At 42.9% G+C, this 25,274-nt stretch overlaps 1 protein-coding gene across 3 annotated transcripts in view; it reads left to right on the top strand.

Moving 5' to 3' along the window:
• The first annotated feature begins 12,965 nt into the window (after window positions 1-12,965).
• The window catches only part of LOC112884713 (helicase and polymerase-containing protein TEBICHI), a 29,630-nt gene continuing 17,321 nt past the window's right edge, over window positions 12,966-25,274 (top strand). For 2 of the 3 annotated variants that reach the window (XM_025950227.1, XM_025950226.1), the window contains exons 1-15: window positions 12,966-13,048; window positions 13,133-13,446; window positions 13,540-13,693; window positions 13,784-13,852; window positions 13,936-14,865; window positions 15,264-15,328; window positions 15,474-15,579; window positions 15,651-15,851; window positions 17,101-17,298; window positions 18,228-18,389; window positions 18,483-18,722; window positions 19,060-19,272; window positions 19,414-19,764; window positions 19,837-19,989; window positions 20,575-20,784. In XM_025950227.1, coding sequence (XP_025806012.1) covers window positions 13,013-13,048; window positions 13,133-13,446; window positions 13,540-13,693; window positions 13,784-13,852; window positions 13,936-14,865; window positions 15,264-15,328; window positions 15,474-15,579; window positions 15,651-15,851; window positions 17,101-17,298; window positions 18,228-18,389; window positions 18,483-18,722; window positions 19,060-19,272; window positions 19,414-19,764; window positions 19,837-19,989; window positions 20,575-20,784 — 3,402 coding nt within the window. In that variant the 5' untranslated portion in view covers window positions 12,966-13,012. The remainder of the gene's footprint in view (window positions 13,049-13,132; window positions 13,447-13,539; window positions 13,694-13,783; window positions 13,853-13,935; window positions 14,866-15,263; window positions 15,329-15,473; window positions 15,580-15,650; window positions 15,852-17,100; window positions 17,299-18,227; window positions 18,390-18,482; window positions 18,723-19,059; window positions 19,273-19,413; window positions 19,765-19,836; window positions 19,990-20,574; window positions 20,785-25,274) is intronic. The other variant, XM_025950228.1, reaches the window with a different exon arrangement.

Below are 25,274 nucleotides of genomic sequence, written 5' to 3'. Positions count from 1 at the left end.
TCTCCATTCTTGTGCCTATGCTATTACAGACATTAAAGTAAAAGATATTCCAGTATTCTGAGTATCCCGATATCTTTCCACACGACTTGCCTGGAATGCCACCAGACAGAGACATCGAGTTTATTATTGAACTTCAACCTGGCACCGCTCCTATTATAAAGAGGCCGTATCGCATGCCTCCAAATGAATTGGCCGAACTAAAAATCCAACTCCAAGATCTTCTTGACAAAGTTTTCATACGCCCAAGTGCTTCACCTTGGGGTTGTCCTACTCTCTTTGTAAAGAAGAAGGACAATAGCCTAAGGCTATGTGTCGATTATCGTCCACTCAATGCGGTCACTATCAAAAATAAGTATCCTCTTCCCCGCATTGATATCTTATTCGATCAACTAGCTGGAGCTAAGGTCTTTTCCAAGATTGACTTACGCTCTGGTTATCACCAGATCAAAATCAAGCCTTGTGACATTCCAAAAATGGCTTTCTCGACCAGATATGGATTATATGAATATCTGGTTATGTCTTTTGGGCTTACTAATGCACCGGCATATTTCATGTATCTCATGAATTCAATCTTTATGCCGGAACTTGACAAATTCATCGTGGTCTTCATCGATGATATTCTGATATATTCCAAGACTAAAGAAGACCATGCTAATCATACGACTACGTGATCATCGCCTTTACGCTAAATTCTCAAAATGTGAATTCTGGCTGGATAGTGTGAAATTTTTGGGACATACTATCTCCAGTGAAGGCATATCGGTTGATCCAACCAAAGTTCAGTAAGTTATGGATTGGAAGCCTCCAACTTCAGTCCATCAAATTCGAAGTTTCCTTGAATTGGCGGGATACTATCGCCGGTTCATTCCTGACTTCTCCAAAATAGCTAAACCCATGACTGGACTACTTAAGAAAGAAATTAAGTTCCGTTGGGATGATAAGTGTGAAGAAGCGTTCCACACCTTGAGAAAGCTTCTAACCACTACTCCAGTGCTAGCTCAGCCAGATAATACCCAGCCTTTTGATGTCTATTGCGATGCTTCTAGAACTGGACTTGGTTGTGTTCTTATGCAAAACAACCGGGTCATTGCTTATGCATCCTGGGCACTCCGAAATCATGAACAAAACTACCCAGCCCATGATCTTGAATTGGCAACAGTTATTCATGCTCTTAAGGTCTGGAGACATCATCTTATGGGTGCTAAGTGTAACATCTACACTGACCACAAGAGCCTCAAATATATCTTTACCCAAGCTGATCTAAATATGAGGCAAAGGCGTTGGTTAGAACTGATCAAAGACTACGATCTTGAGGTACACTACCATCCTGGCAAGGCCAATGTGGTTGCAGATGCACTTAGCTGCAAGGCACATTGTCATTGCTTATCCATAGAAACTTTTAATGACACTCTCTGCAATCAGATGAGAAAACTCAATCTAGAGCTTATCCCTCAAGGTAGTCTAAATCTATTGTCTATCGAGTCTATTCTGCAAGATAGAATCATCATGTCGCAATTATATGATGAAGGTATCAAAATTATCAAATTGAAACTATCCCAGGGAGAAGCCAAGTATAGATGTTTCCACACTGATCATCAAGGAATTCTATGGTTCAACAATCGTATTGTTATACCTAAGGATCATCAACTTTGTAAACAAATCCTTAATGAAGCACATCGATCTAAATTCTCTATTCATCCTGGTAGTACCAAAATGTACCAAGATCTTCGACAAAATTTTTGGTGGACCAGAATGAAAAGAGAAATTGCTAAATATGTATTCGAGTGTGATACGTGACACAGAATCAAAGCCAGTCATCTAAAAGCATCTGGTACACTCCAACCACTACCCATTCCGTCATGGAAGTGGGAAGACATTAGTATGGATTTCATTGTCGGTCTTCCTAACACGTCCCAAAAACACGACTCCATATGGGTAATCATTGATAGACTTACTAAAGCTGCTCATTTTCTTCCCGTGCATACCACTTATTCTGCTAAGAAGTATGCCGAAGTCTATCTTGATCAAATTGTTCGGTTACATGGTGTCCCTAAGACCATCATTTCTGATCGAGGGGCCCAATTCATTGCACGCTTCTGGGAACAATTGCAGTATGCTCTTGGAACCAAACTAATTCGAAGCTCTGCATATCATCCCCAGACTGATGGACAGACTGAGCGAATCAACCAAATTCTTGAAGACATGCTCCGAGCTTGTATTATTCACTATGGTGCAAGCTGGAACAAGTGTCTTACCTTGGCCGAATTCTCTTACAACAATAGCTACCAATCTAGTCTTCAAATGGCTCCCTTTGAAGCGTTATACGGTCGAAGATGTCGAACTCCTTTGAGTTGGTCTGAGACCGGAGAACGCAAAATCTTTGGATCAGATCTAGTTATCGAAGCCGAAGATAAGGTCAAGGTTATTCAAGCCAATCTTAAAACGGCCCAGACTAGACAAAAGAGTTATGCAGATCGAAGGAGGAAACCTCTGCAATTCCAAGTAGGGGATTTTGTCTATCTCCGAGTATCTCCTACCAAAGGTATTCAGCGTTTCGGCATAAAAGGGAAGTTAGCACCCCGATATGTCGGACCCTTTGAAATCCTTAAAGTCTGTGGGCCAGTGGCTTACAGAATTCGCCTTCCATCTCAATTGGCTGCCATTCACGATGTCTTCCATATCTCTAAACTCAAGAAATGTATCAAAGTACCTATGGAGATCGTTGAAGCACCCGCCATTGAGATTGAACCTAATCTAACTTACATCGAACACCCTATCCAAATCCTGGATACCAAAGAGAGAGTCACTAGAAGGAAAAATATTAAGATGTATAAGATCTTATGGGATCATCACACTGAAGAAAAAGCAACTTGGAAAACAGAATCCTATCTTCAACGAAATTTCCCAAACTTCCTTCAGGCCAATTCCCAAATCTAATCGTCCGATTCTATTCTGCTTCAGAATCTCGGGATGAGATTCTTTTTAGGGGGGAAGGCTGTAACATTCAGGTAATTAGAATTTGTAACACTAGATCTTAGTGTTAAGTGTACATGTGTGATCTTGTTTATGTGTGTTCAAATTGAAGTACAAAGGGAAAAAGGGTATTTATGTAATTTTAAAAAATATGGGCCTTTTAGTGATAATTGGGCAAGAATGGGAGTTAGCATCAAAACCTAGGAAAAACATGACACTAGGTGTCCCATTTATATCACTATAGGAAAGAAAGTGCAATACATATGTTAAATCCTAAGAAAAATGGGTCTTTGTGTGAAAACAGGGACTTAGATGTGATTAATGCAAAAACATGGGTCCTTTTATGCAAAATATTGAAGCATAAAAGTAATTCTTAAAGTTTACTTAGGGTCAAAAATGTAAGAATACAAATCATCATGACATTGCATGAAAACTTGCAAATGTGTCCAAAATTACATGAAGTCTACCTCACTAAGGACAAAACCTATTCAAATTCTACTTTTATTCAAAATTTAACATGTAAAGCTATATACTTTAGATTTTTAAACTTGAACCCTAAAGCAATATTGTAGGGTTTGAAAAACTCTCCAACTTCTATTTTGGGTATTTCCTCATTAGGGTTTTGGATTAGCGGAAAATTTTACTTTACTGAGAGGTCCTAAGATTTTAGAAATTTCCAAACACGCCCCCGGACCACCCTCCCCTTCCTTTTTCCTCCTCTGGCATATGCTGTTCTGCTCTGCACCCCCCTGCCGCCGGTGCAGGGCACCTCGCCATCGCCGCTGTGCAGGCCGCCACCACTCCACTGTGGCAGAACCAACCTGAATTACACCGGCTCAAGTACGCGAGTCCACTCTTGAGGGCTTCAACGTGCTTCAAACCGTATAATTCCTTGGCCTGTCGAGTAATGTCTCGATAAACCACCGAATGCAGGATCAAACAAGGTACCTCGCACGAAGACGAGTCCAGAGATACAAATGCCATCACACTTTATAGCACAGGCAGATATATTACATGAGTGTTTTTAAAGTAACATCAGTTACCAACTGATGGAAATTATTACAAAACACTTTTAAGTTTCCAAGTCATAGCAGTGGAGTTTATAACACGGGCACTGTACACGTCGCCAGTTCAGATATCATGCTAGCGCTGGCATGATATCACTCGGAGGGATCTGTGTTGGCCGGGGACGGGTCCCACTCCACGGACCAACCATCGGGCAGAGGGTAGGGCCACGGCACAGGCAGAGCTGAGTCGTCAGGGGAATTATCTGAACAAAAATATCACAAGGCAAGACTGAGTATTCTAATACTCAGCAAGGCTTACCCGTTCATGGTATACACAGCCATGTAACTAGACTTATGAAGGCTTTTCAGGTTTTGTGTAGGGTTTTCAGCTAAAAAGCAACAAAGAGTAGATCCTTAGTTTCAACTTTTAGCTTTCAAGTTCTATGTGATTATCCATTCTAAATAAGCACCTATAGCTATTCAAGCATGGTAGAATCTTTTGCCAAACATCATCTTTAATAATCACAAAGTAGCTCTTGTTAATCTATGTGGTAAAGGGATCAAGCAGTCTCAATCTCCGCGAGAAACGGATGATTCCTGAATCGAATTTCAACCTTGCAAGGGTAAACCTAACTCACACGCTTGGAACATCCAACGATGGTGCTGAAGCAACCATTTGCCTTTCATTCCGACTTGTGGATCAGATCCAGCACAAGCAACTACAGGACCATACGCACATCCAATGTGCAGGACGTACGTCTGTAGAGCGACTACGCGACCGTACTCCTAGTTGCCCGGCAACACGTATTCCCACACATCGAATCGAGTAAACCAAATTACGAGTGGTGGGAGGTATGTCCACTCCTCGGGCCGATTGGTTACTAGGCTTACTGCTTACCATATTTCGCGGCATGTGGCTAGTACTTTCAAACACTTAACCACCGCTACCACACACTGCGACCTTATCAAATTCAACAACACAGACGGGGTATCATCTCAATCATGATACCTCACAAAATTCCCGTCCGTCATCCTTATAGTGATTACAAGAATGTAAACATTGCAACTCCTAAATCGCGCGAGTGACAGGAAATCACTCGACTTCTACCGGTCCTATTAGCAGAGCGGCTATTCGGACTCAAATGCTAGCATTCAATACATTTGTTCCTAGGAAAATGTAACTAGGGTTTCCATACAATTCCTAAGAACGTAATGCATAGATAGCTATAAATAATATAGGTTGCAGTGTAAATAAAGTAGGGGTTATGTCCGGGGCTTGCCTTCTTGTGTGGGGTTGGGGGCAGTAGGGTCAAAGTTTTCCAAACTTTGGTTCGGAGCTTCAGTTAGACCTTCGACGGTGTTCCTGGGGTCTTTAGAAACTTCCACTTCCTGATCCGGGATCAGCTCGTAATCACCGTCGGCGAGAGTAGTCAAGTCTATATGATATGCAAAGTTATAAGTTAAGGAATGCATATTATTTTATTTTACTTCACCATAAAGTTGCAATCCAACGAAAGTAAAATTTACTTATTGCGCATATCATTTACTTCTCTACTGGGCAGTCATTTATCGGTTATTAACTATTTTACCTAGTTACATTAAGCAACAGGGTTGGTTACCCTAATTATTTAACTAATGGCATGGGGTAACATGTTAAGTTGGTTTTAAATATCAAAATAATTATTTTGAATAGCTTTACTTATTTGTTTTGCTAATTATTTATACTAACTCTAGGTTATTATCAACTATGGACTTATCATAGCATGTTCTAATTGTTTTGGATTGATTTGCACTTGACCCTACATTGGAAATTTAGGGATAGGCTATACTACTCTAGAACAGTACTTCAAATTATTTTCATGATTTTTGAACATTTAAATCCACAGATATTAATTATACAAGGTTAAATAGGTATTATTCATAATTAAACTCACACATTAAGAATTTATTATACAAACAGTAGGTTATTTATTTTTTTCTAAGTAATATACATCAAAACAAGATTAATGCAATTGGTTTCACATTTTTATCATTTTCAGCCATTTATTATGCATTTTCTTAGCCTACAACTACTTAAACTTAGCATTTAATTTAGAGCACAAAACACTCAGAAACTGAAAGTCAACTTATAAGAAAAGTTGTAGATCTTAAAATGAGGATTCCAACAAATTTTAGTTTGCATTTTTATGACTTTTCGTTGAATTGATATAGAATTTTAAAGTCTGCAAATAAAATTACACAAGGGGTCCTTAGGGCACTATTCCTCTGAGTCTTAGGTCTTGCAGATAACCCCCTGAACTTTTGTATCTTCTAACCCGTGGTCCTCGGCCTTGGTCAGATAGGGAACACGGGGTTTGACCGGTCTGTTCCGGCGACAGCGATCGCCGGCGGCGAGGGTGGAGGGGTGGGAAAGCACTACCACGTCGGTGCGCACCTGGGGGTGGCCGGAATCGGGTCGGGGTGAGCTGTAGCGGTGGCGCGACGGGGACAGTGCGGCCGGCGGTGGAGTTGATCGGCGAGAACGGTGCTCCGGTGGTCGGGAATGGTGGGAAAGTAGTTGAGGAGCGTCAGGGCGAGGTGGGGAAGCTTGGGGTGGAAGCAATTGAGGTCGAGGAGGGCCGGAGAGAGGTGTCCCACGGCGAACAGAAAGCGGCAGCGGGTGGAGATCGTCGGCAATTCGTCGGGGAGCCGGTATGGTGCACTAGGGAATCAACGAAGGGATCGTAGAGCTTCACGGGGTTGATGTAGTGCTGGCTGAGGGGTTGTAGTGGCGTGGGAAGGCTCGGAGTGAGCTGCCCATGGTGAGCAGGAGGCGGCGGCGGAGCTCGAGCTAGCCGGAGCTGTGGAAGACAAGACTTGGAAGCGGAAGGGCGAAATTGGATGGGCTGTAGAGCATCAGTGGATCACTGCGATGCTGGGGAAGCACTGGATCGGGGTTCAGAGGGAGTGAGGGCGGCTAGCGACGGTGGGCAGTAGGGGCGGCGGCGGTCTGGCGAAGAAATTGAGCTCGGGAAAGGAAATGCTGGGGAAATGAAGTTCGACAACAAGTAGGCAAGGTCACAGAGTGGTCGTGGAGTGCGTCTTAAAGCTGGAAGCGATGCTACGGTGCAAGCAGGAGCTGGCAACGGCGGCGAGATGCGTGGCGGCCGGCGGTGGCTCGGGAAGGTCGTGGCGTGCGCGCGAGAGGGCAGCAGGGGAGAGGAACATGGCCGGGGTAGGGGGAGGACGACGCGTGGATGTGATCCCAGCAAGAGGTAGCGCGGTGGCGGCGGCAGAGCGGCGGCCAGGGGCGAAGGACTGCCGGCGGCAGGAGAGGAACAGAGCAGAGCACGTGCTCGGGGAAGAAGAAGAGAGGGGAGGGGGTCCGGGGGACTTGTTTGGAATTTTCAAGGATTTCAGGGACCTCTCGGTAAAGAAAGATTTCCTACTGATCTAGGGGTCTAATGAGGAAATGCCCAAAATGAAAGTTGTAGAGTTTTTCAAACTCTATAATATTGCTTTAAGGTTCAAGGGCAAAAACTCAAAGTTTATAGCTTTGCATGTTTAAATTTTGAACAAAAGTAGAATTTGAATTCTTTTGTCCTTACCAAAGTGGATTTGATGAAATTTTAGATACATTTGCAAGTTTTCATGGGATGTCATGATGAATTATATTCTTACATGTTAGCCCTTAAGTAAACATGGAAGTTACTTTTACACTTCAACTATTTTACATAAAAGGCCCTATGATTATTGTTTTAATCACACATAGGTCCCTGTTTTTACTTAAAGGCTTATTTTCCTTAGGATTTAACCTATCTTTTACACTTTCTTTCCTATGGTAATATAAATTTGACACCTAGTATTATATTTATCCTAGGTTTTAAGGCTATCTCCCATTTTACCCAATTAAACACTCAAGGACCTATATTTTACAGAAATTACAATTATACCCCTAGTCTTTTGTACTACTCACATATACTATAGCAAGCATACATATTTCACACTAAAGCCTAGTGTCTATGTTTCTAATTACCTGAATGTTACATCCACCTCCTGCTGCCGCCTTCCCCACGTGTCGCCTGGACGTCGCCCGCCGCCCTAGCCCTTCCCTGCCGCCCTCCTCCGCGAGCGCCACGACCTCTCGAGCCGTCCGCCAGCCGCCACATCATCGCCGCCGCGTTCTGTGCTCGCGCCTACTTCTTCTCCTCCCCTCTTCTGCCCAACAGAACCAGGAGACCACACTGAAACCATTTGCACCTCTTTTCCCCTTGTCGTGCACACCCCGAGCCCAAATCGCCTCCGCCGCCCGCTCCTCCCCTCCGGTAAACTATGGGCCGTCGTGGGCAGCCACTGTCGACCGCCCATTGCTCCCACCGACCCCCTAGCAAGCTTCTCCAACCTCTGCTCGAGCTCTCTAGCCCCCAGTAGCCCTCCCATTTCAACCGGAGCACCGTTGCCGACGACCGCCGTCCGCCGCCGTCTCCTGCTCGCCGTGGAAAGCCCACCCCATCCATCCCCGCACCACGACAACCCCTCAGCCAGTTTCCTTTCGACCCCATGAAGCTCTACAACCCCTTAATTGGTCCCTTTGTGCACCACACCGGCTTCCCAACGCTCGCCGGCATTTAAATCCGCCGCCCCCGTCACTGCCTCCGCCGGTTACCCCAATTCCGAAGCTTGTGTCCCCAATTGAGTACATCAGTACCGTCCCCATAGCTCACTGATGCTTACGCGCAGGTCCCTCGCCGACATTGGCCGCCGGAGCATCGCCGTCGTCATTGACCCCTCCGCCGCCGCTTCGGGCTTCCGTCGAGATCCTCCTTTCCAGCCCTCCTCACTCTCGACAAGTAGTCCAATCGAACCACCGTGAGCCCTTTGCCACATAGAGTAACAAGAGCAACCTTATGGTTATCAAAGATGATGTTTGACTAAAGAGTCTGCCATGCTTGAATAGCTATAGGTGCTTATCTAGAATGGATAATCACATAGAACTTGAAAGCATGTTGCTTTTCAGCTGAAAACTTTACCCATAACCCAAAAAACCTTCATGAGTCTAGTTACATGGCTAAGTATACCATGAAACAGGTAAGCCTTGCTGAGTATTAGAATACTCAGTTTTGCCTTGTGACTTTTATTCAGGTAATCCCCTTGAGGACTCTACTCTGCCTATGCCATGGCCTTACCCGCTGCTCGATGGTTGGTCCGTGGAGTGGGACCCATCCCCGGCCAACACCGATCCTACCAAGTGATATCATGTCAGGGCTAGCATGATATCCGTACCAGCGATGTGTACAGTGACCGTGTTTTAAACTCCGCTGCCATGACTTGAAACCTTAAACTGTTTTGTAATAATTTCCATTAGTTGGGAACTTATTACTTTTGAACACTCATGTAATATACCTGCCTGTGATGTAAAATGTGATGGCAATTGTATCTCTGGACTCGCCGTCGTGCGAGGTACCTTGTTTGATCCTGAATTCGGTGGTTTATCAGGACATTACCCGACAGGCCAAGGGATTACACTGTTTGAAGTACGTTGGAGCCTTTGAGAGAGGACTTGCGCACTTGAGCCAGTGTAATTCAGGTTGGTTCTGACATAGCCGGCTGGGCTTGGACCGCGTGGAAGAAAAAGAGAGGGGAGAGAGAAAGAGAGAGTGGGCCGGGCCCAAAGAGAAAAAAAGGGAGAAAAATTATTGCATTGAAATGCATTTGAATTTAAATTTAAAATTTAAATTCAAATAAAAGATAAATAATAAAATAATGCAATGCGGCATGAAATGCACAATACCTATATTTTCTTATATTTCTTTTTATGGTTAAGTACATTACTGTTAATTTACGGTAAATGCTCTAAAATTAAAATAATTAAATAAAAACCTTATGGATCCTGTAAAGAATTTAGCAAAATTAATTTAGGTTCGCTAATTTGAAAATTAGCGTGTTACAAACAACTGAGCGAAATGCCACTGAAGAACCCCAAGATCCTAGAGATCACTCCAAAACTTAACAGATTTTCCACAATTTACCTTACAGGAGAAGAGCATGAAAAAATTATCAGCAAGTGACAAAATATCCTTCCACCGAAAGCATCCAACTGATTTTCTGACATGGGTGGAACACCATTATTATAGAGACAACTTCAAGTGAGATGAACCCAAGGCAGATCAGCATGGTTATAAAATTTATGCAAGAATTTCAGCAGTAGAGAAGTGTTTTGAGTCCTGAGATTAATGATACCCAAGTCTTTGGCTTCCTCCACGGGGAATTCTATTTTGAGTCATAGAGATTAATTTTTTATACTAAAAACAATGATTGTGATCCACTTAAGAAGAGGTCAAGCAAGTCACCCTCTCCAGAATTTGACATCTAGATAGATGTGAATAAGAGCCCCTTTGGCGGGGCTCCGCGAGCGGCTCCAAAACTAGGTCCTGCTGGAGCCCTCCAAACAGGGTGCACGCAAAGGGCTTCGGCAGTGAGGCCCCCGAATTTCCACCCTCTGGAGCGATTTGGTGGAGGAGGAACCACAAATCGTGGCTCCGCGCAGCTCCTCCGGCTCCTCCATCTCGACTTCCACCTTTGCCCCCGCGTGCGCGCTGCGCCTCCTCGCGGCCTCTTCACGCGTTGTGCCTCCTCGCGGCGGCCAACCGTTACGCTCGGCCAGCCTCACCGGCGGCGGGAGCCCGAGGCGCAGCGGGGTGGGAGGCCAGGTGGAGGCGGGAGCCCGGGGAGCGGCGAGGTGGGGCGGGAGGCTGGACGGCGGCGGGAGCCCGTGGTGCGGCGGGGCAAAGCAGGGCCGGGTGGCGGCGGGCCACGGCTGGAGGCCGGGCGGCCGCAGGAGCGTGAGGCACGACGGGCAACGGCGGGAGCTCAAGGCGGGGGTGGACGGCGGGAGCTTGAGGCGGTGGCGGCCTTGGCGAGCGACGCTGCATCGGCAGCGGGCTGGCGCATAGGAGGCCGGTCCTGGAGCAGAGCACTGGGAGGCAGGCGCGGAGGGGAAGGAGGCGACGTCGGCAGCCGGGAGTTGGGTGCGGATAAGGAGAGAGAAGGAAGGGAAGAAAAAATAAGAAGGAAAGAAAAAGAAGGAAGAATTGAGAAAAAAATAGATAAGGGTAGTAGGTCATTTGAACCCAGCTCCAACAGAAAAGCCGCTCCACCCAAGAAACCGGAGCCGGAGCCATTTTTGAAGGAGCCGCTCCCTGCCAAGTAGACCCTAAGAAGTGGCGCTTCGAGCTCGAGGGGGCCAGAAAAAAGGGGGTCGTGGAAGAAGCAAAAGAAGGAGAGATTGAACTAGTATTATGTTTCATAACGAATTTCAAGATATGATTGCAACAAAGAAGGAGATGGAGGCTGAAATGAAGCAAGAGAAGGAATCGAGATGGATGGAGGTCAAGCCCATCAAGGAATGCAAGGTGGCAACTCACCAGTCAAGTTGAGAGGGTGCCAGTGAAGAAGATGAAGCACGGATACAGAATAATGTTCATAAGGCATCAATGAAAAATAGATAGAATATTTTGAGTCAATGCGAGTGTAAATTCTAGCATCAAGGATGGGTAGGAGTGGCAATAGGAATGTGTGGTGCTCCACAATCAATTTATATATGTTATGTTTGAATTTAAAAATTATGGAATTGAAATGATATTTTGAATCGTTGAGATGTTGGCATAATGTTTTGATAATTTAGATGTGAAAAATGAAGTGTTCATAGTGTTTACACACACAAGGATATGGAGAAATAGAAGAGAATGAATAATCAAATATGAGTAAGTGAGATATTATAACCAAGATTGTACAGTTCAGCAAGAAGACCGAAATCGGTGAGATTGGACCATGAGAGAGCCCGAGAAAAATATAGAGGGGGGGGGGGGGGTTAAGAAGGTGAGAAATAAATTGTGCAAAATGGAGGTGGGGGGTGAGGGGAGTTAGAACCATGAATACATTGTTGTCAATGGAGAAACTCACACTAGACTAGCTTGTGTTATATTAGCCATGAAAAATCTAGACATATTGGAACCATTTTGAACGGAGAATTTAACTGATTGAACTATGAACCAATGAACCAAGGACACGAGTGGTTTGATCCTTGTAAGGCCTTCTCTAGTGGCCAAATGAAATCGAGTTTTATGTGCCGTGGCTGGGTAGGAATTGAATCCTTCCACTCCAGCAAGCGAATCCTCAATGTGAGAGAAGAATCGAATAAAAAAAGATTCAATGCATGGGAATCAAAAAATTATACGCATAGCTAAATGCGTGATACTTGCCTCACATGCTTGCAAGTTGCATCATAGCCATGAATGCGGGTGTGATTTAATGTTTTTTCTCAATAATAGTCTCTTATTCGTCTAACTTTTCTCTCAAACCTTATATTATATTTCCTATTCATCCTCACATGCACCACCTATTTGGATCCACCTTTGTACAGGAGTTCATGTCAGCTTGTTGCTTGCATGAAAGTCAACCGCTCATTTCTATCCTCCCTTCTCCTCTCGACATCTCCAAAAATTCTAACTAGCTTGGCTATAAAGCTATAATTGGACTTACTTTAATATAGTCTGATACCAGATATTCCATATATTTCAATTATTTTTTATTTAGTTTTGTGCTAAGCCAAACTTCTCTAACTCTGACCAACTTACTATAAAATATATATAAATTTTTATAATACTAAATAAATATTGTACAATAATAAGAAATCGATCTTGCGGTGCTTAATTTTAACTAGTGATCACGGTTGTTTTGCGAACAACTTTCTCGTTCTCTCCTCTTTGTATCCTCACAAATCACAAATGCTACGTAGAAACATATAAGATAATCTATACCATCAAAGTAGGATAATTTTATCTTAAGTTTACATAGTATTCTTTCTAGATTTAAGTTTTTTGAGGGTATTTTTCTAGACTTAATTAATACAAAGGTAGAGTGACAACTATGGAAAGTAGGGTATTCCCGCGAGCCCCTTCCGGTCCCCGGTTTTCAAGTGAAGAGTGAGTGTTCCCCTTCCCCTCCGCCGCCCATTTCAAACGAAACTGAATTCCTTCCCCTTCGCCTCCGCCATGGCGTCGGGCTCCTCTCACCCCCAAATCGACCAGGTAAAACCCTAACCTAGCTCCTGGCCGCATTCCCTTACCTGCCTCCAAGCCCTAACGCCTCCCGGCGATCTGCCCCCTCCGCAGTTCTTCCCAGCCAAGAAGCGGAGGCCCTCATCGCGGAAGGACGACGCGCCGCGACCCGGGGCGCAGCATGGGAGCCCCAGCGGCGCCAAGGGGTCCCTGGAGGGATACCTCGTCCGGTCGCCTTCCACCCGTGCCACGGTGGCGGCCTCGGCGGCCCCCGCGGGCTCGCAGAGGGGCGGGGACGCGGGCGCCAGGCGGAGCCTCACGGCCGCTATGGACGTCGATGTCGCCTCCTCCGCTCCGGCGCCGGCGGTTGAAGGGGCCGATTTGGAGCTCAGGAGATTCACGACGGACTTCCTTTCCCATTGCTGCAGGTGAGCCACTAGTTGTGAAGCGGGAGGGGGGATCTTGTGCTGGTTCCAAGAACTGTTCCTTTGCAAATGAAGGGTGTAATCTTGTTATTGCAGTGCTATTCCCCCTTTGACGGATGACTCTGAGTACCATGAGCAGTTGGAGAAGAAGCAGAAGCGGAGTGCGAGTCAGTCGTTCTTGGTTCCTTACGACAATGCCTCTGCCAAGAAGCAGTGCATTGCTCATTGCAGTGGCTTGGAAGCTCTAAAGGTTGGGCCAAGATACATGATTCGTCCAAGCCGGGCAGCTTTGTACAAAAGGTGATTCATGAGCTTCAACTCATAGTTTGGTTCTTTGCAGGAATCAGATGATAGTGTGGCCTTCAAGAAGCAATGCATCAATCACCATGGTGGCTCGGAGGCTGTGGAGGTTTGGTTCTGTCAGCAAGTCAAATCTAGAAAGTGGCAACCCTTTTTTCTATATTTTTTGAATTTTTATTTTTCCCTTTTTAGCAGGAATCAGTTGAGGGGGTAAAGGTGAGTTGTGTGGGATTTTCAGCCTTGCAAAGATGTAGCTTTACCCCAGATACTACACAGAAAAAAGTTGGGTTTTCTTTAGCCCCTGGGGAAACCCCAAAATCTGTATCAAGGAATTCCCTTACTTCACCTGGGGAAGAATTCTGGAATGCAGCAATTGAATTCGCTGATGGAATATCCGCCCAGGCAGACAAGGTCCGTGGAAAGCCCGAGTTTGATGCAACAGAGGATAAGTCATCTTGTGCTGTAGCAGTATGCTCTAAGACTCTTCCTAGATCAGGAAAGGATGAGCGTGACTGTCTAAATACAGTAGGCAGCAATGATACACATCAGATGGAGAAGTTGTCAAACAAAGTTGAATTTCTGGCAGCAAACAGTCAGCATATAAACAGCTCTCCTTTGCCTGTGAAGCACCTGGACTTCTTTCATGAGGATGACATCCAAGTTTCAGGTTTGAAATGTGAAGAAAAAGGCAGAAATGAAGCTAATAATGTACAAACAAACCATGTTGAATTGAAAGACGGTGGCCTTCAGAGAAAAGAAAATATAAGGAAGGGTTCAATAGATCCTGTAAATTTGATGAAGACACGTGCTCTTGATTTGCATGCGGATTCTGCAGCCATGATCCAATGTCATGGTGTATTCAAGTCAACAACCGAAGGGAATGTTCACTCAACTCGAGAGAGTGACAAAGATTCTCATCAAAATAAATCACTTGCTGCATATTCAAATGGTTGCTTGCCTATGAAAGATACCAAAAGTAAATTTGTTTCTCAAGAAGTGGAAACTAGCACACCTACTAGCTCTGTTCCTCTGAAGGACCACTCAAAGCTATCAAGTTGGCTCCCTCCAGAGCTTTGTGCTGTATACATGAAAAAAGGCATTTCGGAGCTGTATCCTTGGCAGGTTAAGTTTCTTTTCCCTAATTATCTTTTTGATCCCTGGCAGGTAGCTTTCTGTTTCCTGACTATTTTTCTCCTGTGTAAGTTGTGTAATGTTTTCGTATTTGTGTGGTGGCACATTCTGGTTAGTCATATGTCACAACTGTTACCTTTATTTCAGTGTATATGCTTTGCTTTGATTGGACCAAAACAATGTGTTGGTAGTGAATTGCATATTCTCAATTTGTTCAGTATAGTCCACCATCTTTTATGTCATCAAGTATCAGGTGAATAAATAAGTAATCAAGTATGCTATGTTGAAAGGCAATATTATTCCTTTCTTTAAATATAATCCTTGTTCGCTACTCTTGGATTGTGATTGTATTGATTATCCTTTGGCCTTTGTTCTCATGTCCATTGCAGGTTGAGTGCTTACTTGTGGAAGGTGTCTTGGAGAAAAGGAATCTTGTGTATTGTGCATCCACGAGGTACTTGCAGATCTTGCATGTCTTTCGTACTTGGACATTGCCTGGATGCTTCATGTTCTCAGTTATCCACTATTTTTATTTTCAAAAAACTTCTGCTCTATCTTGCTTTAATCTTATGTATATCTTTTTTGTTCTTATATTGCAGTGCTGGTAAAAGCTTTGTTGCTGAAGTTCTGATGTTGAGGAGGATACTGTCAAGTGGGAATATGGCAATTCTTGTCCTTCCCTATGTGTCGATATGTGCTGAAAAGGTTTCTAGATATTTACAGCTCTCTGATGTTCTGGAACTTACTTGTGTTTGACTATTCATTTACTTTTACAGGCTCAACATCTTGAACAACTTCTTGAGCCACTGGGTAGGCATGTCCGTAGCTTCTATGGAAACCAGGGGGGAGGATCACTTCCTAAAGATACAGCAGTTGCTGTGTGTACCATAGAGAAGGCAAATTCTTTGGTAAATAAGTTGTTGGAGGATGGCCGCCTCTCTGAACTTGGTGTAATTGTAATAGATGAACTTCATATGGTAAGGTTATCTAAAGCCAAAGTGCTACTCAGAAAATACTCTCTTTGCTTTCCTACTTTCTTTTATTTTACTTCCAGGGTTATTTGTACTCAATCTGTTTCGCAATGTAATCCCATTGTCTTGGGAACTGCCACTTCGCAATATAAGTTTGTGGTGACATTGATAAAACTAACGTAATTATTTAATATTTCTATTCTTCCCCTTCCTTTAGTACAGGACATTATTGACATTTAATAAGGGTATGTATCGGCCCGATGTTATTAACTTTTAGTTCCTTGGTCAGTGTGCATTGTGGGTTGGATTTGAATTGTGGAACATATAGTGTTGCAAAAAACGGTATAGGTGTATCTGGGATCTCTGCACAATTGAACTAATGTACTACTGTATATGTACAATTATAACATATACTAGGTTTATCTGGTCAGTGTGCATGGTGGGTTTGGATTTGAATTGTGGAACATATGGAGTGTTGCAAAATCTGGTATAGGTGTATCTGGGATCTCTGCACAATTCAACTAATGTACTACTGTATATGTACAATTATAACATACTAGCAGTTGAGCACTATAAAGAATAGAAGTTTTATCATACCCAACTAATTGAAAAGTGAGACAACAAGGTATAGATCATGCTTCCAATTAATTTTGGTTCAAAGTGATGTACTTTTACGCTACTGCATCGTTGTTTATGTTTTCTTTGGGTAAATTTTTTTTTGTCCAAGGCTTGGAATCCTTGGTTGCTAACCATCTTATCTAATCTTATGTGTTACACTGTTACTTCTACTTGTTACCTAAGTTTCCATATTATTATATCATAATTATTATGATCAATTTGTAAATAACACAAGGCCTTGCATCCTTGGCAATTACCATTACAAGAAAGAATAAAGAAAAGAACCAATTTATCCTGGCTCTGGATGAATTATGGTCGCATGCTTAAGTCTTAAGTCTTAACACATGTAAGTTGAACAGGAAGCATGCTTTTCCTTCTTTTGAGCTTCCCTCAGAGCTTTATAATATCTAGGGCCCAGGATCCAATGTACCCTTTCAAGGGCTAAAGCTCTATGACAATTCCTGGCCCTCCAGCCCTTACCTAAAGAAGCACATATGATGCATCTTTACCTGTTTTTGTTTACCTTCCCCCATGTCCCTGAGTTGGTTCTTTCTTCCTTTCTCCTACTTTCTCTGTTGAACAATATGTAATAATGTACACTAGATAAGGTGCCTTCTATTATGCAATTTCATTATAGGTTGGTGACCAACACAGAGGGTACCTTTTAGAGCTGATGCTGACAAAGCTTCGATATGCTGCTGGTGAAGGGAATTCAGAGTCATCTAGTGGAGAAACTTCAGGCTCTAGCAGTGGGAAGATGGCAACTCATGGATTGCAGATAATTGGTATGAGTGCTACTATGCCCAATGTTGCTGCTGTAGCTGATTGGCTTCAAGTAAGATATTCGTTGTTTTTTTATGTTCCTAATTCTATATGCTTATTTAAGTGATGCTGTAATATGTGGTAGAAAGAACATTACTAACCCCTCAGAAGTTCAACTTAGCGTTGTACTTCATTTACCATTTTTGAAGAAAAAGTAAAGGTACCTGTATTTTTTAACTAAGATCTGGTGACAAAATAATTAGTTCATAGGCGAATGTGACTATTCTGATATATGTGAGCAATTGTACTTCTTAACAACTGTACGCTCTCATCATTTTTTTAAGGCACTATAATGCCACCGTCTTTCTTCAGTTCTGAAGCCTAACTTGAATTGCTTGCTACCAAGTGACAGTGCGTAGTTGTTTGTTCTGGTCAAATGGAAAAACATTTGGATCATGCTGTATCATTTGATCGATCTTTGATCCGGAGACAATAATGAACTTGACTCTAATTTCCTGCACAACTTAAAATAGCGCAGTGAACTTGACCAAAAAAAATGCTATTTATCTACAGATTATGGGCAATAAACCAGAGTTAATAATGAAGAAAACCTAAATCCTCAGTAGTTCTGTTGGTAGAGCCTCCAGTTGAGAGGCTGCCTACCTGGGCTGGAGCCTGGGGGTGCTCACAGGTCGTGTGAGTATCACCTCAAAGGATTTAGGTTCTCTCTGTTGTCTTCTTTTGCACAACTATTTTTTTTATCATTAACACACAGCAATGTTAGGCTCTGAGGATTTAGGTTTTCTTCATTATTAGCATATTTAGTTGTCTAGTTACTTTGTTATAGTATGCTATTTTGTGATGGTGCTGATTTTTGATCTGTTTGGGTAATATGAATGATATCTAGTCAAATGTATATTATATTTTCCATATTAAAATGTTATTATACCTCATTACAACTTGTAATTGATGTTTATCTTATGCTGTTTTGTAATTCTATAGGCTGCTCTTTACCAAACTGACTTTCGACCAGTTCCACTGGAGGAATTTATCAAAGTTGGTAATCAAATATTTGATAAAGACATGAATGTTGTTCGTGTCCTTCCAAAAGTAGCTGATCTCGGTGGCAAGGATCCAGATCATATTGTTGAAATGTGTAACGAGGTAAATTTGATATGTACTCTGCAGGTCTCAGTTTTTCTCTGTTTCCCACCACATTTTCCAAGGAAATCGAATACTCTACTTGTTTTTTTCCAGGTTGTTCTTCAGGGTCATTCTGTGCTTTTGTTTTGCTCCAGCCGTAAAGGCTGTGAGTCAACTGCAAGACATGTTGCCAAGTTCTTGAAAGTAACCTCTGTTGGACCAAGTGATGTTAGTTCAGAATTTTCAGATGCTGCATCAGCTATTGAAGCCTTGAGGAGGTGCCCTTCTGGATTGGATCCTGTATTGGAAGAAACCCTTCCTTTTGGTGTTGCATATCATCATGCTGGTCTTACGGTATGGAAGTTACCATTCCTATCTTAATAAAATACACAAAATGTCATGAATATTTTTTTCTTCTTGAAGCGTATATTGCTAACCGTGGAAGCGGTTCCAATTTCACCTAATCCACAACGGGCAAGGGTGTCAGGAGGAACTATCAACCACCTCCACCCACTACACACAACAATGTTAGGCTTTCAGTTTTTATAATCGTCAACAATTCTAGATTTTTGGGTGCTGTTTCAGGGCTACTTTATCTACTCTCGACAATAATTCCAGCCAGATCATTGAGTTCACCATCTATGATCTGTTCTGTTTGATTCAATAAGAGTTATAGCCTGTTTGTTGGCAGGTTGAGGAGAGGGAGATTGTGGAGTCATGCTACCGTAAAGGCCTCGTCCGTGTGCTGACTGCCACTTCAACTTTAGCTGCTGGTGTTAACTTGCCTGCTAGACGGGTTATATTTAGGCAACCTAAGATAGGTCGTGATTTTATTGATGGGACTCGCTATAGACAGATGGCTGGTCGTGCTGGTCGAACTGGAATAGACACAAAAGGAGAAAGTGTAAGTACAAGGTCTTTGTTCCATTTTATTGTACTTAGAGAATGGTTCTCATAATTCACTAGCTTTGTTTTCATTTTTTATTTTGTACGTTCTAAATGTTTCTGTTTTTGTATGCTATTTTGACATTTGAAATCCATGCAGATACTTGTATGCAGGCCTGAAGAGGTCAAGAGGATTACAGGTATTATTAGAAGCAATTGCCCTCCCTTGGAGTCCTGTCTCTCTGAAGATAAAAATGGAATGACTCATGCAATTATGGAGGTTGTTGCTGGTGGGATTGTGCAAACTGCAAATGATATTCATCGATATGTGCGGTGTACGCTGCTTAACTCCACCAAACCTTTTGACGATGTCGTGAAGTCAGCTCAAGACTCCCTTCGCTGGTTATGCCATAAAAGGTTTCTTGAATGGAACAATGAGACAAAAATATACTCTTCTACCCCACTTGGTAGAGCGGCTTTCGGAAGTTCACTCAATCCTGAGGAATCATTGGTAGCTTACTTTATCTTCCCTTTTCCTTTATTTCATTCCATTTTGTTTAATCTTGCATGTTGCTGCCTGTAGGTTGTGCTTGATGATCTTTCTAGGGCAAGAGAAGGCTTTGTTCTTGCATCTGATTTGCATTTGGTTTACTTGGTAACGCCCATAAATGTGGATCTTGAACCTGATTGGGAATTATATTACGAGAGATTCATGCAACTTTCTTCTCTTGAGCAGGTATGCAAGTCTTATGTTGTTCTGTCGCACTTGAAAAATTTATTATTGAACTGTAATTTGAATGCACGTAAAATTAAACTTTTATCTGTTTTGATTACATAATTGTGAAAAAACTTTTTGATAGTGAATAAATGCGATGCAAAAGTGAATTAAGAAAATGATAAGTCAACATCAGAATGTGTGAAACCTGTTTCAGTATTTTACGTAACTATTTGAATCTGAAAATAATATGTTAATTGGAACTCTTTGTGTTGTACCTGGTTTACTTTTTCATAAAATTGACCTGGTGCATAAAATTCATGTAGGAATGAACTGTTTTTATTAATTTTCAGAATTCGGATGTGATACGCAGAAAAATTGCAAACATCGAACTTTTATTGGTGTTGTTGCCATTGCAGTGTCATAAAATGTATATAACTGTGTCTTGCTCAACTTTATTGGTTGAAAAATCAAATCTTTGCTTACTGTGGTAATTTCAGTTCATAGAATACACAATCTCAAAAAAGGGGGGGGGGGGTCCTAGAGTAAGCAATCACTCTCCTACTCTTAAAATTCTGTTTTTTTTGTCGGTACATTTTAATGCAGTCAGTGGGCAATCGGGTTGGAGTAGTTGAACCCTTCTTGATGCACATGGCTCATGGGGCGGCAATGCCTGTTCGTGGAAGGCCTCAGAGAAACACTGGTTTACGCAACAAGTCTCCAGCACAAGCTGGTGGAAGTTCACTTATTAATGAGCAGACACTCAGAGTGTCTAAACGCTTTTATGTGGCTTTGATGTTATCAAGGCTTGCTCAGGTATCTTCTTATAGCTACTTGGCAGCTTTATCTGCTAATTTACAATTACTCAAATTTGACATTGCCTGTTAGTCATGTGTCAATGCATAGTGCTTAAAGTAGGCAGAAAGCCTAATTTGCAAAGTGTAAAAATTAGTTGGTGGAGAAACAGAAGTTGAACGTTATCGCATTATATAGATGGCAACTTGAAATATTAGGTCATGTTTTATATTGAGATATGACAATCCATTGGCAGACTCTATTTTGTTAAGTTACCCTGTTAAAATGTCATTAGTTTTATGAGTTCAGTATCTGCGACGGCTAACATGCTTTCATTTGTCCTCTGCCTTTACCCTTCTTTCCCTCATCTCTCCACAAATTCCACCTACTTATCTTTTTCTCATCCACCTGCCCTGAAATGCTGAGAGGATGGTGGGATGCATTTGTGAGAACGAATGCTGAGGGGAAGATGGTTTCCATCACCTCAACTTTTGTGAACCTTGATCTGAGTAGCTATGTAACACGGACACGAATACATGTATCATTATCGGACCTGATACGGATACTCGGATACAGCATTTTCTCAAAAAAACCTTTACACGAGTATGATTTATTATTTTTAAAATAAATAAATAAAAATGCACAGTAAAACTCTAAACATGCAGTAGCAGCCTAAGGAATGTTGAAATCACCATGCAATTGCAGTTTTGCAATTTTCCAATTAATCAACAGGTAAGCGAAGCATCTCCATCCACCAATTCTCCAACCCCAAAGTCTAAAATTGTAAAAATCAAACATGAGCTCATTGAGGGCGGTCAGCGGCAGCGCTTGTGCGTGCTGTGTGTCGGGCATCCACGCTCGCCTTGACTCCTCTCGGATGTGTGGCGCGTGCATGTGCGGTGATCCACCAGCAGTCTGTCAGCACTCCTCCATGCCAGCAGTTTGTCACCGGCGAGCGGCAGCACACGTGCGGGTGGGCTTGCGGCGGCAACGTGTGTCTGCGCCAGGGGCAGGCCAGTTGGGAACAGGAAGGATAAGGCTGGTGGCTGTGTCGTATCGCAAAACAGAGCAGATACGTGTCAGCCCACGTATCAAATATTATTGGATTTATTTTTTCGGATACTCGACGGACGTATCAAGGCCGTATCCATGTCCGATACATATCAGACATGTGATACGTGCCTTCCTGGATGTGTCCGTGTAGCATAGCTGAGTGGTCCTGAACCCAAGGAGCACGACCTTGCCGGAGGTGGGAGCTGCACCACAAGGGCAGGGATAGAGGGAGATAAAATTCTTCTTGGTATATTTCTTGCCTGCTGACTCCTGCCAGAATTGGTTACCATTATAGAGCAGGCGCTATCAAACTAATTGAACTTAGCCTCTAAGCAAGAAAACTAGCATACTGAACGAATCTAAGCTGACTTGCTGTTCTTGAGGGGCAAGGCTAGCCCACTGCCCAGGCCTAAGGGCTTTGCACGTGAAAAATATGTTCAAGTTATAAAAATGTGATTCTTGATGTTTAGCCATTTTACATTGTTACCTTTCCTTCAGTATCTGGTAGTATCTTCTTTGTTATTTTGAACCCTACATCTGTTTTTTGGTTTCGTTTTCTTACTTTTCTCCTATTATAACAAACAATAAGGCCAGAGTCTTGTCATATTGTCTTGAACATTGACTTCTGCATATGGCATCCACATCAATGCAATTGATTGGTGGACCATTTTATACTTTCTAATGTCCCAGTTGATATATATCTGTTCTCTGTTTGTTTTTTGTTCTGCACAAGCAGAAGATTATGCTTTGTAAGTTGTAATGGTCTTAATCTTGTTACAAACCTTTGGAGGACTGAGAAGATGATATGCAATCTGTGGAGATGTCCTCTATTTATGGAGAGCCATATAGGAATATAGAGAGTCTCATGAGAATATAGAGAGCCTCATGGGTATAGAGTCTTTTATATATTTAACACCCCCCTTCAAACTCAAGGTGGAAGTGGAGGATCTGAAGCATTGAGTTTGAGTAGGTGAAGCCGATGCTGCTCTTTGAGTTTGTGCTTTAGTAAAGAAATCTGCTAACTGCAGCTCAGAGGGCACATACTGTAGAGCAATGGTTTTCTGATGACAATGAGACCGAGTAAAGACTTCCATGCAAGAGGAGATGAGCCAAGAAGAATGCAGTATCCTGTGATGGAACGACGATCCGTTGGGTCACTCGCCCAAGTGGAGTCCGAGTAAGCATGAAGCTGAAGCGGACTACCACGAGCATAGAACAAACACTGAGATGATGTCCCCCTTAAGTATCTCAGCACACGAAGTAAATGTCCAAAATGAACGGAGGTAGGAGCACTCACAAACTGACTCAAAATATGGACAGCATGAGCAATATTGGGTCTAGTGACAGTAAGATAAACAAGACTGCCCACAATATGCCGATATGGAGAGGGATCCTCAAGAGGTGTACCATCTGTGGGACGAAGCTGCAGGTGTAGATCCATAGGCGTGGCAACCGTCCGACTGTCGCTGATGCCTGAACGACCAATAAGATCCTTTATGTATTTAGACTGAGAGAGAAAGTATCCTTTTGGAGAGTGCTGAACCTCCATTCCTAAGAAATAACTCAGAGGACCCAAATCTGACATCTGAAATTGCTCACCAAGTTGCTTCTTCAAAACAGAAATGTGTTCCACATCATCGCCCATAATCAACATATCATCCACATATAGAAGCAAAGTGCGACCACGTGGAGAGAGATGAATAAATAAGGCAGGATCATGAACACTAGGTGTAAAACCAGCAGCCTGTATCACAGAGTCAAAATGCTCAAACCAGGCATGAGGAGCCTGTTTAAGACCATATAAAGCACGTTGAAGACGACAGACATATCCTGAAGGAGCATCAACACTTGGGGGTGGTTGCATATAAACTTCCTCATGCAAATCACCATGAAGAAAAGCATTCTTAACATCCATTTGAGATATAGTCCATGAAGAAGTGGCAACCACTGCAATCAAGGTCCGAACAGTAGTCATATGAGCAATTGGAGCAAATGTCTCATCATAATCTCATCCCTGAGTCTGCTGAAAACCTTTCGCAACAAGACGAGCTTTATATCTCTCAATGGAACCATCTGACTTGGTCTTAAACCACTTAGATGTGATAGGCACGGCATGTGACGGTAATGGAACAAGATCCCAAATTCCTGTACGATCAAGGGCAGCAAGCTCCTCAGTCATAGCAAGCTGCCACTCTGGAATACACACAACTTCCTGATAAGTGACTGGCTCACAAGCAACAACATTCACACAGGGAAAACCATACTTGTCTTCAGGATGAATAGTACTGCGATCTCGTAGATTATATCTTGGACCAGCCTGTGTCTCATCAGAAACAATATGTCTCATCAATATTATTATTAGAACCATCAACAGCAGCCACATCAGGACTAGCCGAGGTTGTAGAACTAGAAGAAAGTTCGGTGGGGGTTTTCGGACGACGACTGAAAACACGTGTGATAGGTGGTTTTGAAAAAGGATGAGGTGGAGGTGGTGGAGGCGGCGCATGTACAGGTGGTGTAGGTGTAGGTGGCGCATATGAAGTTGATGGAGGAGGTGTAGGCGGCGCATGTGCAGGTGGTGGCGGTGTAGGTGGTGTATGTGCAGGAGGCGTGTTGGAAATAGGAGGAAGACACATAAAAGATGTGGACTTTGTGGGTGAAGATGAGGGCTGTGTAGAGGGGTTATAAAAGAAAGGACAATCCTCAACAAAGGTCACATCACGAGAGATACGTATGCGACGAGAAGAAGGATCATAGCCTTTATGCTCAGGACTATAACCCAGAAAAACGCACTCAACAGATTGTGCGGTCAACTTAGTACGGTCATGAGGAGCAAGCAAAACATAACATGTACATCCAAAAACTCGCAGATGGTCATAGTTAGGGGAGGTACCAAAAAGTACCTCACCAGAACATTTGTCAGACAGCTTGGATGAGGGTTGTCAATTTATGAGATATATAGATGTAGAGACAGCTTCACCCCAAAAATGAGAAGGAACAAAAGACGAAATCAAAAGTGTGCTGGCTGTCTCTATAATATGGCGATGTTTGTGTTCAGCAACACCATTTTGAGCATGAGCGCTAGGACAAGAGAGTTGAGTAAGAGTACCCTCGGAGGACAAAAACTGGCAAAAAACATCAGACAGATACTCACCACCAGAGTCAGAATGAAAAACCCTAATAGGAGTAGAAAACTGTGTGTGAACCATGCGGACAAAAGACTAGTAAATAGACCACAGTTGAGAACGATGTTTCATAAAATAAATCCAAGTATAGTGAGAATGATCATCAATAAAAATGACATAATATTTGTGACCACCCTTTGTAGCAAAAGGTGCAGGACCCCATACATCTGAATGAATAAGATCAAAAGGTCTAGCAGAATGAGAAACACTGGATGAATATGGGAGTTGTATTTATTTTCCAAGCTTGCAACCCTTACAATGAAAACTAGACTG

Source organism: Panicum hallii, chromosome 3 (assembly GCF_002211085.1).
Source record: "Panicum hallii strain FIL2 chromosome 3, PHallii_v3.1, whole genome shotgun sequence".
Lineage (NCBI taxonomy): Eukaryota > Viridiplantae > Streptophyta > Magnoliopsida > Poales > Poaceae > Panicum > Panicum hallii.
The sequence above is the reverse complement of the archived record's forward strand: the minus strand, read 5'-3'. Positions and strand labels throughout refer to the sequence as shown.